Consider the following 18,351-nt stretch of genomic DNA (forward strand, 5'->3'; position numbering starts at 1 on the left):
ATACTATATGCTCAATTCATGTCACAAATATTACTTTTAGCACGAGTATGACTATTCGAACCAGCTACGGTTTCCATGCGTTTGATGCCATTACATTTTCTCCGTTCGCGCAATCCTCAAATAACCCTAATATAACAGTGAACCAGTGTAACACTTAAGTCTAAAAGCAGCAAGTGTACCAAGTTCCATGCTTTCATAAAAAAGTTAACATATCACCTTAAATTTGGCAGGTATTACCTGGACTATATAATGATGTTCTCACATTGTTGATGACTTACAATGTAACAGTCTAGAATAGGCCTACACTCACCGGGACATGTTTCAGTTTGTCGGCAGTAGCCTACTAAGTGGAGCGAATGGCAGGAATTCAAATTATGGGAGTGGCACATCCCACATCCTGTGATATGGCTCAACCATAAATGGTAAAGTTGCATATAGTGTGACGACGTTATCGTGCATCCTTGAACAAATTTAGGAGATCCGCACTTATCAGCTTTGCCACAGTAACCGCCCCTTTCCTTCTAGCTACAAAGTAGCCTCCTCGAAGTGTGTTCATTTTGATAACAAATATCATATCTGACAGGCTGTAACAGAATTGTTATTTTATAAGTCGGTTTCGGCCAGTTTGGAAGTAGGCTATGCCTCTACAAGTTGTCGTGCAAGGTCCTGGACCTTGGGGATTCCGTCTAGTTGGTGGGAAAGATTTTGAACAACCCTTGACTATCTCGCGGGTAAGTGTTTCAGAGAATCTGTCACTTTTGTTACAATGTAACTGCATCTGACCTTGTCCGGTGGCGCATATACATACATTTTGCGGTTAAATTCTCATGTACCGGAAGGAAAAAATCTAATTTGAAGGTGTTTCCATCAAATTTAACTCTACTGATGTTTTTTTCCCCCACATGTTTTTGTTATTGAATCATATAGTGGGTGTTCTAGCCAAGTGCGTTCTAGCCAACAGTGCTGTCTGCTGGTTAGAGCGCACGAATAGCCTACATTTATTTATTTGACCTTTATTTAACTAGGCAAGTCAGTTAAAGAACAAATTCTTATTTTCAATGACGGCCCAGGAACAGTTGGTTAACTGCCTGTTCAGGGGCAGAACGACAGATGTGTACCTTGTCAGCTCGGGGGTTTGAACTATGTTTGTGCATGAATGAAATGTGGTATCAGTCTACTCCGTGACACCCACAGAACATAACTTTAAAGAGTTTACACAAATATTAGCGTTGTAGCTCTTACTTTGACTGTGGGGAATTACCTCACTGTCCAGCCTATTGTGCATATTGGCATTCATATTGCAATGTACAGCCTTAACCTATGGATTGTCTACTCTGACACCCACAGAAAAACTGAAGAGCAAGACATCACATCCCTTGAGACTGCAGTGTTTCTCCTAGATTTTCATAGCACTGAACTGCTCTGTCTTCCCCAACCTAAATAATATTTGGGTGGCAGGTAGTCTAGCAGTTAAGGTTGCTGGTTCGAATCCCTGGGCAGACTAGGTGACACATCTGCCACTGTGCCATTGAGCAAGGCACTTAATCCTAATTGATCCTGTAAATCACTCTTTCTGATAAATGACTAAAATGTCAATATTTGTTCTCAACGCTGGGCACATATGGTTGTCTCAGAAGTACATATTGAGGAAACACTGGCAAAGTGTATTGAGGGCTTAAGTATAAAGGACATGAACCCTTTGAAGTGTTGTAGATGTAACCAAATGAATGACAGCTATGCAAACTCTTATCTTTGACCACAAACAATATGGTTAGGTGTGTTCAAGTTTGGGGAGTAACTGATTACATGTAATCTGATTACAAAAAAGTATGATTTAATTGTTAATTTACCAGCAAAACATATTGTAATCAGATTATTGATACTTTTGAACATTTTTGATTATTTATTGGATCACTTTTGAATTCTGAAAGAATTTGTCAGAAAAATACATTATGACACCTGTTTTGGCAATGGCATTCAATTCAGTGTTGAAAAAATAGCACAAATGTTATTTTTTTCTACCTGAGCAAGCAAGTCTGGCCACAAATCAGTCCACTATGATGACTCACAGGTTGACGTTTATTGGGATGAGTCTTGTTCTTGAGGCAGAACTGGGCGATTTCCACCAGATAGGTCAGTTGGAAAGTCAAAATTGGCTAAATAAAAAAAGCTTTTTGGTATCATTCTAAGGTTAGGTATTAGGGTTAGCAGTGGGGTTAGGTTTAAAAGCAGATTTTCTGAATTTGTGGCTGTGTCAGCTAGTGACCACTGCAGAGCTGTGTCCAGAACAAGATTAATGACGAAAAACGCCAAAACCAAACACGTTTGATGGATTATTTTTTTCGTCTTCAAATGCCTCTTATATGAAAAGTATTGCTAACGTTTGGGTAATACTAAAGTAACATTTATGATTAGTATTTTGGACAGGAAACTAGTAACTGATTACATTTAGAAAATAACCTAACCTACCCAGCAATGGGTGTGTTTGTGAAACAGATTCTTGCTATTTCTTAAATTTCTCAAAGACATCCTTTTGAATTCTTAGTCACCATGATACTTATCATGTGTTACAAATTCTTTCTGACAACTGCACCCATGTTTACCACATAACAACCTGCCATGGGCCAAAGGATCCTTGTCCTCCTGAAATGTCATAGATTAATCCCAGAATACTCCGTTCCAAATTTGATAAGTATGTTGATGCTGATGATTATGATGTACTGTATGTTTCAGGTCACTCATGGCAGTAGGGCTGCACAGGCCAATCTGTGTATCGGGGATCAGATCCTGGCCATAGATGGAGAGCCCACTGAGAACATGACTCACCTGCAGGCACAGAACAAGGTCAAGGGCTGCTTAGAGGAAATGGTCCTTTCTATTGACAGGTAGGGAGTTGCATGGACATGTTGCAGTTTTCCATAGACTCAGATGGGTTTAAAAAGCACTGAGTCATGGACCAACTCAATAAAAGTACAGAATCTTTTACACCTGATATACTTATATGTAAGGGATACAGATTTGTGTGGTTCAAATTGTTAAAGGGGGAGGGTCCACCTTGGATTTGTTTAGGTCTGAGCTTAAATATTGATCGACTTCATGTATGTGTTTTAAGCAATTAAGGCATGAGAACCCGGGGATTATTGTGTGATATCTAACGCCTAAGGGCTGTTCTTAAACCTGAGGCAAAAGTGGGAAACAGCCTTTAGGAAATCAAATCACATTTTATTGGTCACATACACATGATTAGCAGATGTTATTTCTGGTGTAGTGAAATGCTTGGGCTTCTAGCTCCGGCAGAGCAGTAATATCTAACAAGTAATGAATCTAACAAATTACACAACATATAGCCAATACACACAAATCTAAGTTGGAATGAATTCAGACGAGATACAGGTATGTCAGAGCGGAATACAGTATATACATATGAGATTAGTAATACCAGATATGTAAACATTATTAAAGTGACTAGTGTTCCAATCCTTAAAGTGGCCAGTGATTTCTAGTCTATGCCTATAGGCAGTCTGAATGGCCTTGTGATAAAAGCTGTTTTTCAGTCTCTCTGTCCCAGCTTTGATGCAGCTGTACGGACGTCACATTCTGGATGATAGCAGGGTGAACAGGCAGTGGCTCGGGTGGTTGATGTCCTTGATAATCTTTTTGGCCATCCTGTGACATTGGGAGCTGTAGGTGTCCTGGAGGGCGGGTAGTTTTCCCCCGGTAATGCGTTGGCCAGACCGTACCACCCTCTGGAGAGCCTTGTGGTTGCGGGAGGTGCAGTTGCCGTGCCAGGTCGTGAGACACTCCGACAGGATGCTTTCAATTGTGCATCTGTAAAGGTTTGAGCGTTTTGGGTGACAAGACAAATTTCTTTAGCCTCCTGAGGATGAAGAGGCTCTGTTGCGCCTTCTTCACCACACTGTCTGTGTGGGTGGTCCATTTCAGTTTGTCAGTGACGTGTATGCCGAGGAACTTGAAGATTTCCACCTTCTCCACTGCGGTTTCATTTATGAAGATGGGGGGGTGCACCCTCTGTTACCTGAAGTCCACAATCATCATCTTTTGTTTTGTTGATGAGTGAGAGGTTGTTTTCCAGGCACCACACTCCCAGAGCCCTCGCCTCATCCCTGTAGGCTGTCTCATCATCGTTGGTAATCAACTCTACTACTGTTGTCATCTGTAAACTTGATGATTGAGTTGGAGGCATGCTTGGCCACGGAGTCATGGGAGTACAGGAGGGGGCTGAGCACGCAGCCTTGTTGGGGCCCCAGTGTTGAGGGTCAGTAGAGTGAAGGTGATGTTTCCTACCTTCACCACCTGGTGGCGGCCCGTCAGGAAGTCCAGGACCCAGTTACACAGGGTGGGATTCAGACCCAGGTCCTCAAGCTTAATCATGAGCTTGGAGGGTACTAAGGTGTTGAATGCGGAGTTATAGTCAATAAACAGCATTCTTACATAGGTATTTCTCTTGTCCAGATGGGATAGGGCAGTGTGCAGATTGATGGCGATTGCATCGTCTGTGTATATATTGGGGCGGTAAGCAAATTGAAGTGGGACTAGGGTGGCAGGTAAGGTAGAGGTGATATGATCCTTGACTAGTCTCAAAGCACTTCATGATGACAGTGGTGAGTGCTACGGGGCGATTGTCATTAAATTCAGTTACCTCTGCCTTCTTGGGGACAGGAACAATAGTGGTCGTCTTGAAGCATGTGGGGACAGCAGACTGGGATAAGGAGAGATTGAATATGCCTACTAAACTACACTGTTTCTATTCTGCCATATTCCCAGTCACCTTGCCATGGTTAAATGCGGTGTTTCGCTCTTTCTGTTTTGGCGTGAATGCTACCACCTATCCACGGTTTCTGGTTAAGGTAGGTTTTAATTGTCACAGTGGGTACTACATCTCCTATACACTTCCTTATTAACTCAGTCACTGTATCCGTGTATGCGTCTAGATTATTTTCGCAAGCAACCCCGGAACATATCCCAGTCCACGTGATCAAAACAATTGTGAAGTGTGGATTCCGATAGGTTCGACCAGCGTTGAATAGTTCTTAACACGGGTACTTCCTGTTTGAGTTTCTGCCAAATGGGAAGGGATGAGCAAGATGAAGTCGTGATGAAATTTGCCGAAAGGAGGGCGGGGGAGGGCCTTGTAAGCATTCGAGAAGTGCTTACAAGAGTCTTAGCAGCACGAGTAGTACAGTCGATCTGTTGATAGAACTTTGGCAGCCTAGTCCTCAAATTTGCTTAGTTAAAATCGCCAGCTACAATAAATGCAGCCTCCTGATATGTGGTTTCCAGTTTGCATAAAGTACACTAAAGTTCTTTTTAGGGCCGTCGTGGTATCGGCTTGAGGGGGGGGTGTAAAACGGCTGTGGCAATGACGGAGGAGAATTCTCTTGGGCGATAATATGGTCAGCATTTGATTGTGAGGTGTTCTAGGTTGGGTGAACAAAAGAACTTGAGTTCCTAGAATTGCACCATGAGTCGTTAATCATGAAACACGCCCTTCTGTTTCCCGGAGAGATATTTATTCCTGTCTGCGAGATGTACAGAGAATCCTGCTGGCTTTACCGACTCTGACAGAGTATCCCGAGAGAGCCATGTTTTCATGAAACAAAGTATCTTACAGGCCCCGATGTGTCTCTGGAATGAAATAAGCTCATCAACTTTGTTATCCAAAGACTGAACATTAGCGAATAATCTACTCAGAAGCGGTGGGTGGTACATAAAAAAAGAAAATGCTGCAAAGATTCCTAGATGCGATGCTGCCATCTTCATCAGCGCTATCTTCCTGGAGGGAGTCATCACACGATAATTCCCAGGTTCTCATGCCTTTTTATAGATGGGTTGGTGGTTTAGCAACAAATATGATGTGTGCGCTACTATGGGGCAAATCAGACTGGGTTGGCTTAGATTGTTGACATGTTAGTTATTTCGTCTCCCAATGTTTATTGAAAACATACATTTGCACAATGAGCATTGTCTCTCAAATACATCATTAGTCGTTGGTTAGCTAGCTAGCTAGCTAATAAAAAAAATTGTCCATATTAGTATTGACATGAAATCAGTCAAAACACCTCAAAACAAGACATGCTATAAAGAACAAGATGAAACGTTCTGAAATGAGCCATTGACGATTCCCCACAAATCAGTTTCTTGGCATTTTTGCTAGCAATCTGGCCATCCAGAATCACAAAAACATGCTGACATCTGCCCCATGGAAACGCACACATCGTTATCGTGACTTGTCAGCTATTGCTTTTATAAAATGGTTGGCAACATAATTTAAAAAAACATGTTTTTATTAGCATTATTTGAATGAGTACATTTGTTTTATTTGATCCTTCCACCAGTTGTTCATTCTATTAATTTCATATTGCAATGCTAAACAAATCATTGGCATGTAGCTAGCTAGTAGAGGTTCAATGATGGCAGATAAGAACTTAATTAAAGATTTAATACATGTATAAATGGGAAACAACCAGCTGATTGTCAATAGAATATTTATGAAGGATAGCTAAACTAACATTACTTCTCCTTAGCTTTAGTTGGCTAGTTATCAAGCAAACACAATCGCATTAAGCAGCTGAAATGATAGCAAAGTACGTGCGTTTCCTTTTTTTCTTACCTTCATTTCCATTATAATGATCCCGAGAAATAAATTAGAGAAGAGAAGCTGTCAGTCTCGTCACGTTCGTATGCATGCAAATAAAACTTGAAACATGTTGGATAGGCACACAGCGAGAGGATTATATTAACCAAACAAAATACTAGGCAAGAAACATGGGGAAATAATGTCGAGATGCTTTTTTTCTGGGGGAGTTGGAGTTGATACTTGAAATGTAATTATGACATCATGGCATTTTGGAGTTAATTATCGTGAATAACTAACGGCTATCAACCAAACTTAGTTTTATAACATGGCATAACTCTGTTGTGAAGTGGTGCTTTCTCAATTTATTTAGAAATGGTTGTTGTCCCATCAACACGTTTGAGGACTGCTCCGTACTCGTTTTTATTATATTTTGGATATCTCTATTCATTGCAAGTCTGAGTATTGTTAGTTGTATGTCTGAATATTGTTTATTGCAAGTCTGAATACTGTTTGACTGTCTTTTTAGATCCGAATCTAAAATGTGGTCACCGCTCTCTTCTGAGGAAGGAAAGACCAACTCTTACAAGATGAATCTTGCATCTGAGCCGCAGGTACGTCTGCCTTTTACATCCTACCTCACTCAAAGATAGCATTAGACAATTAGGCATTAAGTTGACTTATGGGTATGTCCCTGTCATTGTTTACTTCTCAACAGATTATTTCCTAGGAGACCATAGTTTTATCAGCCAAGTTCTGATGCAAGACTCAGTTCCTGCTGTACTGAATGGAAAATTGAGACAAGTGTGAATAATTGTAGGAAGCATGTGCTTTGTCAGTCCTCCACAGCTTTCAGGGATGTCACAAACCTAGTGCATTTTGATCACAGAATACATAAAAAAAAATGTTTTATGCGTTCAAGCTGTTTTAAATGGGGTGAGTTTCCAGAATGTAATGGCCCATGTAATGGCCCACTTTATTTCTCTCTTTATTGACAACCCAGCCACACACCCCTGAGATGTGAGAGTAACGATGTGTGAGTAAATTAGCAAAACATGGCAAATAAAGCACTGGTGTGCTACAAAGCTTTCGGGTAACTCGCCCCTCTAAATTATTTCATTGGATAAGCAGTGTGATGCATTTATTTGTTGTGTGGAGCCACTGCCAGTGTGCCAAATTGCCAGTTTTTTTCTTTTGTTATGTCTTTGTGAAAATATGCATGGAGCATGAGCTAGATTTGAAGGTATTTTGTTTTCACTGACTGCGTAAGGTAATGGTGTGCTTGCATGTCACCATATTTTGTCTCGGGCGGCCCCTTGTTTACCACTATTATGATATTGAGGGGTTACCCAAAATAACCTTTTGACAATGCTATTCTTTACCTCTAATATCCACAAATTAGTCAAGTAACTGTCATACTATTTTTATCAAGGCATATATGTGAGCGATGGCATTGAAAGTTTAGTTATATTTAGAATATACAATTTTTTTTCCCAGTACGCGTTACTTTCTGTATCCCTGGCTACAACTTGCAGGAGGTGAAACGCATAGGTTCCGCCCACAACAGGAGCGCCCTGCCATTCGCTGGGTTCGGCCCCAAGGTGGTAACCAATCAGTACAACAACCCTGCCGGTCTGTACTCCTCAGAGAATATCAAGGACTTCAACGCGACTGTGGATGGCGTGAGAACCATCGGCACTGCTGCTAATGAGCCCAGCACCGTGTAAGGATCTATCCCAGCTGGTTATGATAACGTCTTTTGTATTTGTCGCATGCTTCGTAAACAATTGGTGTAGACTAACAGTGAAATGCTTACGTATGGGCTCTTTCCAACAATGCAAAGATAACTTGGCTATATACACGGGGTACCAGTACAGAGTCAATGTGCAGGGATACAAGGTAGATATGTAGGTAGGGATAAAGTGACTAGGCAACTGGATGGATAATAAACCGTAACGGCAACATATGTGATGAGTCAAAAGAGATTAGTGGGAAAAGGGTCAATGCTGATATTTCAGGGAGCTATTGGTTTTACCCGCTGGGTATTGTTTTTCAAGTGACATGTGTCTTACTGTCGCAGAATATACTACATTTTCACGTGTTAAATGCTTACGGTATGTGTTACAGTAAGTCAAACTGAACTTCAGCTGTTGCTCAAGGAAACATAGCGACGTGTGAGGCCCCATCGCCATCATCATCATTTGTTTGTCCTTGATTTGACTATGCTTGTGTACTATTGGACTCATTGTATTGATTGTGGTCATTTGTTTTTCAGCTCAGATCCGTCCGGTATTCTGCCACCAATAGTGGCAGACTCTGAGGTCTACAAAATGCTGCAGGAAAACCAAGAGGCTGATGAGCCTCCTCGACAGTCAGCTTCATTCAAAGTGCTGCAGGATATTCTGGAGTCAGGTACTTATTCACACACACATGCAGCTGATATTTTACACTGAGTGTCCAAAACATTAAGGACACCTGCTCTTTCCATGACAGACTGACCAGGTGAATCCAGTTGTAAGCTATGATCCCTTATTGATGTCACTTAAATCCACCAATCAGTGTAGATTAAGGGGAGAAGACAGGTTAAATAAGGATTTTTAAGCCTTGAAACACTGGATAGTTTGTGCCATTCAGAGAGGGTGAAGGGGCAAAACAAAATATTTAAGTGCCTTTTAAACAAGGTATGGTAGTAAGTGCCACGCGCACCGGTTTGCGCCAAGAATTGCAACGCTGGTGGATTTTTCACACCGTTTCCGGTGTGTATCAAGCATGGTCCACCACCCACAGGACATCCAGCCAACTTGACACAACTGTGGGATGCATTGGAGTCAACCTTGTTCCAGCATCCCAGTGTAATGCTTTCGATGCCTTGTAGAGTCCATGCCCAAACAAATTGAGGCTGTTCTGAGGGAAAAGGGGGAGGTGCAACTGAATATTAAGGTGTCCTTAATGTTTTATACACTCGGTGTATACAGTGCATTTGGAAAGTATTCAGACTCCTTGACTTTTTCCACATTTGGTTACGTTACAGCCTTGTTGTTGTTGTCGTATTGGAATGTGAACCTTGCCCCAATCTGAGGTCCTGAGCACTTTGGAGCAGGTTTTCAAGGATCTGTTATTATTTTTCTCTGTTCATCCCCATAGCATGATGCTGCCACCACCATGCTGCACCGTAGGCATAGTATTGGCCAGGTGATGAGCAGTGCCTGGTTTCCTCCAGATGTGACTCTTGGTATTCAGGCCAAAGAGTTCAATCTTGGTTTCATCAGACCAGAGAATCTTCTTTCTTAAAAGAGCCTTTGTCATATTTGACAGAGTTTTCCAAATATTTAATGGCAGTGTTGTGGCTTAACAAAACATGATAATGTGTGTCTCCTCTTGATTGCAGATCCTGATAACACCTCTGGTTTTAAGAGTGTGAAAGCGCCTGCCACAAAAATTGGTTCAACAGTGAGACATGCAGACAAGTTACCAATCTGTGACAAATGTGGATCAGGGATTGTGTAAGTATAACGTATGATTAGTCAAACAATCGTGATCTCATGATAATGTTGTAAACTTATCATTTTGCTCACAGTGATTTGACGAGGAGATCAAAGATCAGTACTCCTACTCTAAGATGCTTTTTGAACACAGGCCCTGGGCTCTACTTTCGGCTGGCGTGAAGCCCGCACAATTGTCAAACACAGGCAATTTGCAATTTCGTCCTGTTAAAGCCGGCGCTCTTCTAGTTTCAAGCTAGTAGTCTAGTTGGTAATTTACCTGTGTTACATACTTGCTTGCGCTGTGGTGGGCATATCTGAGGTGTGTCCTTAAAAACGTGCGCCAAAGTGCCAATTTCAGTATGCACTGGTGGGATATTTCAGACCAACTGAAAGCTGATCTTAGCGGTAACGCAATTAGTTATTGCATGGATGTTGACAGCGGAAGCACGGCCTATCCAGCAGTGATGCATAATGCACTTGGAACGAGAGATTTAGTGCCCGTAAACCTCGTATTTAGAAACATGACTTGTTTAGTCTCCATTTCATTGGATTAAAAAACAAGCAAAGCCTCCTCTCTTCTCAAGAAAGGCTGTTGCCCAATGCATTCGCCAAGACTGTTGATAATGGGTTTGGCTTGTGAGACCCCTTTGAAATAAATCTTAATCATCAAAGCTTTATTAAAAGCTCAAGTTTGGCAGCAACAAAACAGTGAGTGGACATCTTCGGTGACTCTCGAATTTAGATACATTTGTTGTTTTCCTGTAGGTAAGGGTGGTAGGCTACACTTACCCTACTTTAATGAAGGCTAGTTCAAGCCAATTTCAATGTTGACTGTCAACACCAAACACTGGATGATTTTTAAAATTGTTTTATTACTGTTGCGATCACTCGTTAATGTAGCCTATGCTATTTATTAAACTGTAGTATCATCCACAGTGGACTAGGACAAGACTATTCCATGCCCCCAGCAGAATTGGAGTTGATGACCGTGCAAAGACTGTCAATAACCTACCGAACTTGAGATGAACACATGCAGTGCCTTGATAGGCCAGTGAGTGGCCAAGCCCTTGTCACACCTATAACTTGTTTATTCATCAAAACACAGCACTTTCACTCTAGCGCCAGCTATTGCGCTTCCAATACCGGCTGTGAAAATAGCTCAAATATTTCTGACACACCCCCGAACCTATATCGCTACCACCAGTACTTAGACCGACAGTGATTAGATTTACCATTGTGTTAGGTTTGTTAAAATAGAGCTCCCTGTCGCATAGGCTGCGTTTACACAGGCAGCCAATTCTGATTTATTGGCATATTTGATATTTTTTTCCCCCAAACGTGTAAACAGCAAAAACCACATGGAATCTGATCTTTTGCGTTGTTCTCAAACCTGATGCAATTCCAACGTTTCATATGCGACCTCAATCTGAATGCTCAGATCTGATTTTTTTGTTGTTGCTCTGAAGTGGCTTTTTTGCACATGACCTGCCGTTAATAGGGATACCCCCCTTTTTTCAAGTTTTGCCTAAAATGACATACCCAAATATAACTGTCTGTAGCTCAGACCCTGAAGCAAGGATATGCATATTCTTGGTGACATTTGAAAGGAAACACTTTGAAGTGGAAATGTGAATTGAATGTAATCAAATCTAATTTATTTGTCACATACACATGGTTAGCAGATGTTAATGCGAGTGTAGCAAAATGCTTGTGCTTCTAGTTCCGACAATGCAGTAATAACCAACGAGTAATCTAACCTAACAATTCCAAAACTACCTCCTTATACACACAAGTGTAAAGGGATAAAGAATATGTACATAAAGATATATGAATGAGTGATGGTACAGAACGGCATAGGCAAGATGCAGTAGATGGTATCGAGTACAGTATATACATATGAGATGAGTAATGTAGGGTTTGTAAACATTATATTAAGTAGCATTGTGTAAAGTGGCTAGTGATATATTTTACATCAATTTCCATCAGTTCCCATTATTAAAGTTGAGTCAGTGTGTTGGCAGCAGCCACTCAATGTTAGTGGTGGCTGTTTAACAGTCTGATGGCCTTGCGATAGAAGCTGTTTTTCAGTCTCTCGGTCCCTGCTTTGATGCACCTGTACTGACCTCGCCTTCTGGATGATAGCGGGGTGAACAGGCAGTGGCTCGGGTGGTTGTTGTCCTTGATGATCTTTATGGCCTTCCTGTGACATCGGGTGCTGGAGGGCAGGTAGTTTGCCCCCGGTGATGTGTTGTGCAGACCTCCCTACCCTCTGGAGAGCCTCACGGTTGTGGGCGGAGCAGTTGCCGTACCAGGCGGCAATGCAGGCTGTAGTCGATCAACAGCATTCTCACATAGGTATTCCTCTTGTCCAGATGGGTTAGGGCAGTGTGGTTGAGATTGCGTCGTCTGTGGACCTATTTGGGCGGTAAGCAAATTGGAGTGGGTCTAGGGTGTCAGGTAGGGTGAAGGTGATATGGTCCTCGACTAGTCTCTCAAAGCACTTCATGATGACGGAAGTGAGTGCTACGGGCGGTAGTTGTTTAGCTCAGTTACCTTAGCTTTCTTGGGAACAGGGACAATGGTGGCCCTCTTGAAGCATGTGGGAACAGCAGACTGGGATACGGATTGATTGAATATGTCCGTATACACACCAGCCAGCTGGTCTGCGCATGCTCTGAGGACGCGGCTGGGGATGCCGTCTGGGCCTGCAGCCTTGCGAGGGTTTACACGTTTAAAAGTTTTACTCACGTCGGCTGCAGTGAAGGAGAGTCCGCAGGTTTTGGTTGCGGGCCGTGTCAGTGGCACTGTATTGTCCTCAAAGCGGGCAAAAAAGTTATTTAGTCGGTCTTGGAGCAAGACATCCTGGTACGTGACGGGGCTGGTTTTCTTTTTGTAATCCGTGATTGATTGTAAGACCCTTCCACGTAACTCTTGTGTCTGAGCCGTTGAATTGTGACTAGTTTCTGTCTGTAGGCAGTCTCTATACTTACTCTTAGCTTGTTTGATTGCCTTGCGGAGGGAATAGCTACACTGTTTGTATTCGGTCATGTTTCCGGTCACCTTGCCCTGGTTAAAAGCAGTGGTTTGCGCTTTCAGTTTCATGCGAATGCTGCCATCAATCCACGGTTTCTGATTTGGGAATGTTTTAATCGTTGCTATGGGAACGACATTGTCAATGCACTTTATAATGAACTCGCTCACCGAATCAGCGTATTCGTCAATGTTGTTGTTGTTGGAAGCAATGTGGAACATATCCCAGTCCACGTGATCGAAGCAGTCTTGAAGCGTGGAATCAGATTGGTCGGACCAGCGTTGAACATACCTGAGCGCAGGAGCTTCTTGTTTTAGTTTCTGTCTGTAGGCAGGGAGCAACAAAATGGAGTCGTGGTCAGCTTTTCCGAAAGGAGGGCGGGTGAGGGCCTTATATGCGTTGCGAAAGTTAGAATAGCAATGATCGAAGGTTTTACCAGCCCTGGTTGCGCAATCGATATGCTGATACAATTTAGGGAGTCTTGTTTTCAGATTAACCTTGTTAAAATCCCCAGCTACAATGAATGCAGCCTCAGGATATGTGGATTCCAGTTTGCAAAGAGTCAAATAAAGTTAGTTCAGGGCCATCTGTGTCTGCTTGGGGGGGGAATATATACGGCTGTGATTATAATTGAAGAGAATTCCCTTGGTAGATAATGCGGTCGACATTTGATTGTGAGGAATTCTAAGTTAAGTGAACAGAAGGACTTGAGTTCCTGTATGTTGTTGTGATCACACCACGTCTCGTTAATCATAAGGCATACGCCCCCACCCCTCTTCTTACCAGAAAGATGTTTGTTTCTGTCGGCGCGATGCGTGAAGAAACCAGCTGGCTGCACCGATTCCGTTAGCGTCTCTTGAGTGAGCCATGTTTCCGTGAAGCATAGAACGTTACAGTCTCTGATGTCTCTCTGAAATGATACCCTTGCTCGGATTTCCTCAACCTTGTTGTCAAGAGACTGGACATTGGCGAGTAGTATGCTAGGGAGCGGTGCGCGATGTGCCCGTCTCCGGAGCCTGACCAGAAGACCGCTTCGTTTGCCTCTTTTACGACGTTGTTGTTTTGGGTCGCAGGCTGGGATCCATTCCTTTGTCCTGGGTGGAAGGCAGAACACAAGATCCGCTTCGCGAAAGTCATATTCCTGGTTGTACTGATGGTGAGTTGACGTTGCTCTTATATTCAAGTAGTTATTCCCGACTGTATGTATAATGAAACCTAAGATTACCTGGGGTACCAATGTAAGAAATAACACGTAAAAAAACAATACTGCATAGTTTCCTAGGAACGCGAAGCGAGGAGGCAATCTCTGTCGGCGCCGGAAGTAGAATGTAGGATAATATAACACAGTAGATCTGGTAGAAGAAAATCCATCTTTGAAATGCAACAGAACTGTCCCACTTCCAGCCATCACTCTGGTTGTAATTCTGCAGCAGTGTATGTGCAACGTTTCAGACGGATAACTTGAAGTATGAGCGAACTACATGACATTTAGTGTGAAGTCACCCAGGTATATTTGGGCAAATCATGAAGAAGACATTTGCATCCATATTACGTTTTTCTGCAAGAATATCGTCAAATCTGTATACTTGGACTTTTCAGTATTAGTAGCCATATTATAAGTTCAACATTTGCAAAACAACCAGTTTTCATAACTAATTTTTGTCTAAAAGGAAAAGGCTTGCTGTTGCACAAGGTTAGCAGCTACATTTTGCAACCGGTACAGGGTTTACTCCCATAAAGCCCAGCTCATTGACTAACTAGCTAGCTTTGTTTGACCCCGATTGGTGCTTATTTGACAAAGTTAGAGTCAATCAAGTGAAGACCGCTCGAGGCATCGGCGTGCCATGAAGGCTATGGTCTCAGACCAAATATGGTGTCCTATAGGATATACTACACCCATAATGACATGGTGAAGTCTGGTTACGTTCTAGGATCTCTGAGGAATACATACGAACGTGGTTTGACTGGTTGAAACATATTTCATTTTAGGGGGTTGTCATATCTTAGTCTTATCGTTTTACGTTTTCCCTACTGGTAATTGTCTTCTCCTTGTGGTTTCTTCTAGAATGTCCCTTCTGAAGTGTTTTGTCATATGTCAATTCAATTGGCTGATATAGAGCCATGCTGTGAGCATGCTGCCAACAGCTGTGTACTTGAGGGGTTGTTAACTCTTGGTTATGAAGTGTTAATTTAAGAGACGCTTAAATGGCCTTCTGTGTGACCTTCAAGGTGGATTGGGTGACAAGATTAGGTGTTTTGTCCATCATGATCCAAGAAGGTGGAATGGTGTTAGTCACTGTGGTAGGGAAAAACTGCATCTGTTTCAATTTGCCTTACTATTTTGAGGTAAAAAAGGACATGCTTCTATGAACATGTTAATGTCTTTTAGACCATTTGTGTGTCTTACATTTAGATATAACACCGAACCCAAACCGGCTGTGCGCGTCGTGCATAAATGTATTTTGTCCTTCCACAACAAAAGCGATCACGACACGCAGGTTAACATATCAAAACCAACTCTGAACCAATTACTTTAATTTGGGGACATTAAACACTACATTAAACATGTAGTCAAATTAGCTAGCTAGCCTGTTTGGGATAGGGGGTGGTATTTTCACATCCAGTTGAAAAGCGTACCCAAAGTAAACTGCCTGCTACTCAGGCCCAGAAGCTAGGATATGCATATAATTAGTCAATTTGGATATAAAACACTAAAGTTCTAAAACTGTTAAAATTATGTCTGTGAGTATAACAGAACTTATTTGGCAGATGAAACCCTGAGGACAAACCATCCAGTAATCTTTTTTTGTTGTTGAGGTGACTGTGTTTTCAATTTGTTTTCTATTGGAATCTAGATTTCTGAGGCATCTGGTTGCAGTTCCTAGGGCTTTCACTAGATGTCAACAGTCTTTAGACATTGGTTGATGTTTTTCTTTTGAGTAATGAAGAAGTAGGGCTGTTCAGAATGAGTGTCGAGTCTAGTGCACTGTTGTGTTTGGGGCGCGTTCGACCTAGCACTCACTCCACTTTCATTTTATCCGCTATTGAACACGGTTTATTCCATCTTAAATTTGATCGATTATTTACATTTTAAAATACCTACAGTTGTATTTGGAAAGTTGTTTGAAATGTTTGGACCAAGATTACAGATAACTTATTAGATAACGTGTAGTCATGTTGGGCGAGTTGATGAGATGGCACGTGAGCACCTGCTTCTATAAACCAATGAGGAGATGGGAGAGGCAGGACTTGCAGCGTGTTCTGCGTCATGAACAGAACTGACTTCTATTTTAGCCCTTGACAACGCAGACGCTCGTTGGCGCGCACTAGCAGTGTGGGTGCAATAATTGAATATAGATTTCTACATTTATTTTGCAACGCTCACACACGCGAGCTGTGTAGTCGGCCTGTTACACTTCATACCCTCTTCAGAATGTATACCTCCTTATTAGCTATGCTAATGACTTGCATGGGCATTAACTGCATTAAAACTGTGTGGTTCGAGCCCTGAATGCTGATTGGCTGACAGCCGTGGTATATCAGACCGTATACCACGGGTATGACATTGCTTTTTTACTGCTCTAATTACCTTGGTAACCAGTTTATAATAGCAATAAGGCACCTCAGGGGTTTGTGCTATATGGCCAATATACCACAACTAAGGGCTGTATCCAGGCACTCCGCGTTGCGTCTTGCATAAGAACTGTCCTTAGCTGTGGTATAATGGCCATATACCACACCCTCTCGTGCCTTAATGCTTAATTATAAGACTTTGTTACATGGGGTATTATGCTGCCTTCTCATAATGCTTCATGAAAGTTAGATATTTAGGAGCATCTACGTCATACTTTTATAGTGCATGCTCATGAAGCATTATAACTGCGTAAATAATGCATTATGAAGAGTATTTTCATACATTTTCTGGATATTTTTTTTTTACCTAACCATTTAGTATGTGATCTCTTCTTTCCCATACACAGGGGGATGGTAGTCAAGTTACGGGACAAGTTCCGTCACCCGGAGTGCTACACCTGCTCAGATTGCAACCTCAACCTGAAACAGAAGGGACATTTTTTCGTGGAGGACCAGATCTACTGTGAGAAACACGCACGTGAGCGAGTGACTCCACCGGAAGGCTATGATGTGGTCACTGTCTTTCCCAAGTAGAGCTGCTCATTGAACACTACCTCAAACTGCACATGACCTATTAGTGTCTCCAAGATGCCATGAAAACCATCCCAAGACATTCCAGCATTTTAAAGATGGCGCATTTAAGCATTAAGACACGAGGGGGTGTGGTATATGGCCAATATACCATGGCTAAGAGCTGGTCTTGGGCACGACGCAACGCGGCCATATTGGACATATACCACATACCCTCGTGCCTTATTGCTATTATAAACTGGTTACCAATGTAATTAGAGCAGTAAAAATAAAATATTTTGTCATATCCGTGGTATACGGTCTGATATACCACGGCTGTCAGCCAATCAGCATTCATGGCTCAAACCACCTAGACTGTAAAATGCTATATTGTAAAATGCAATTTTTTATTATGCCTGGACACTGTTACTTCCAGGCATGCAATGTTAACAACGTTTGCTATTCGTCAAATAATAATTTGCACATGTTATACATTTAGGAACCAAAAATATGAATTGGTGTGGCATACATTGTTTAGTATGAATTCAAGGAATCCAAAACATTTGCATTTTAATCAGTAGGTTAATGAATGTTTTGGATTTGTTTTCTCAAACAGGCTGTGACCAAGGATATTTCAAGGAACATACAGTAGCTACTGACTGTACTTGGATTTGACTCATTCATAGTGGTTTGATCCAGGCTTCTGGTAGCTGTGCTTCTGAATCATAAACAAAACTGTTAATGTTTTGCTGAGCGCCATCTTTTCATAGTGACAATGCTGCATTGGTCTTCCAAATTACTTTGCACTTATCGATGTAATTATTATCACTGAATAAATATTTTTTCTCAATACATGACCATTTGTTTAGTTAGTTCATCAAGTGTGTGTAAATATTGGGTTTTTAGAGCTGACTTTTCATTATTGGTCAAATATTAGCTTATTTGATATATGTACACTGCTCATCTTAATTTCAACAATATTTTGGGGAAAATGTATTTATAAAGCCTAAAAAAAAGAAGCTACATTTAGAACTACTTGTTTCTGTTTTTATTACATTTCCTAAAACTTGATGACTTTTATTATGAAAACACACATT

At 41.7% G+C, this 18,351-nt stretch overlaps 1 protein-coding gene across 1 annotated transcript; it reads left to right on the plus strand.

Moving 5' to 3' along the window:
- Nucleotides 1–434: 434 nt before the first annotated feature.
- On the plus strand, nt 435–18,111 carry LOC109899587 (PDZ and LIM domain protein 1-like). Its single transcript, XM_020494951.2, has 7 exons — nt 435–731; nt 2,734–2,885; nt 7,125–7,209; nt 8,131–8,318; nt 8,871–9,007; nt 9,984–10,098; nt 17,092–18,111. Exons 1-7 carry the CDS (start codon nt 639–641, stop codon nt 17,276–17,278), a joined length of 957 nt encoding a protein of 318 aa, XP_020350540.1. The 5' UTR covers nt 435–638; the 3' UTR covers nt 17,279–18,111.
- Nucleotides 18,112–18,351: the final 240 nt, after the last annotated feature.

This window comes from Oncorhynchus kisutch, linkage group LG11, assembly GCF_002021735.2.
Source record: "Oncorhynchus kisutch isolate 150728-3 linkage group LG11, Okis_V2, whole genome shotgun sequence".
NCBI lineage: Eukaryota > Metazoa > Chordata > Actinopteri > Salmoniformes > Salmonidae > Oncorhynchus > Oncorhynchus kisutch.

Coding starts and splice junctions, on each gene's coding strand:
- LOC109899587 (XM_020494951.2), top strand. CDS start 639: ATGCCTCTACAAGTTGTCGTGCAAGGTCCTGGACCTTGGGGATTCCGT. Junction 732..2,733: donor AACCCTTGACTATCTCGCGG/GTAAGTGTTTCA, acceptor TGTATGTTTCAG/GTCACTCATGGCAGTAGGGC. Junction 7,210..8,130: donor ATCTTGCATCTGAGCCGCAG/GTACGTCTGCCT, acceptor TACAACTTGCAG/GAGGTGAAACGCATAGGTTC.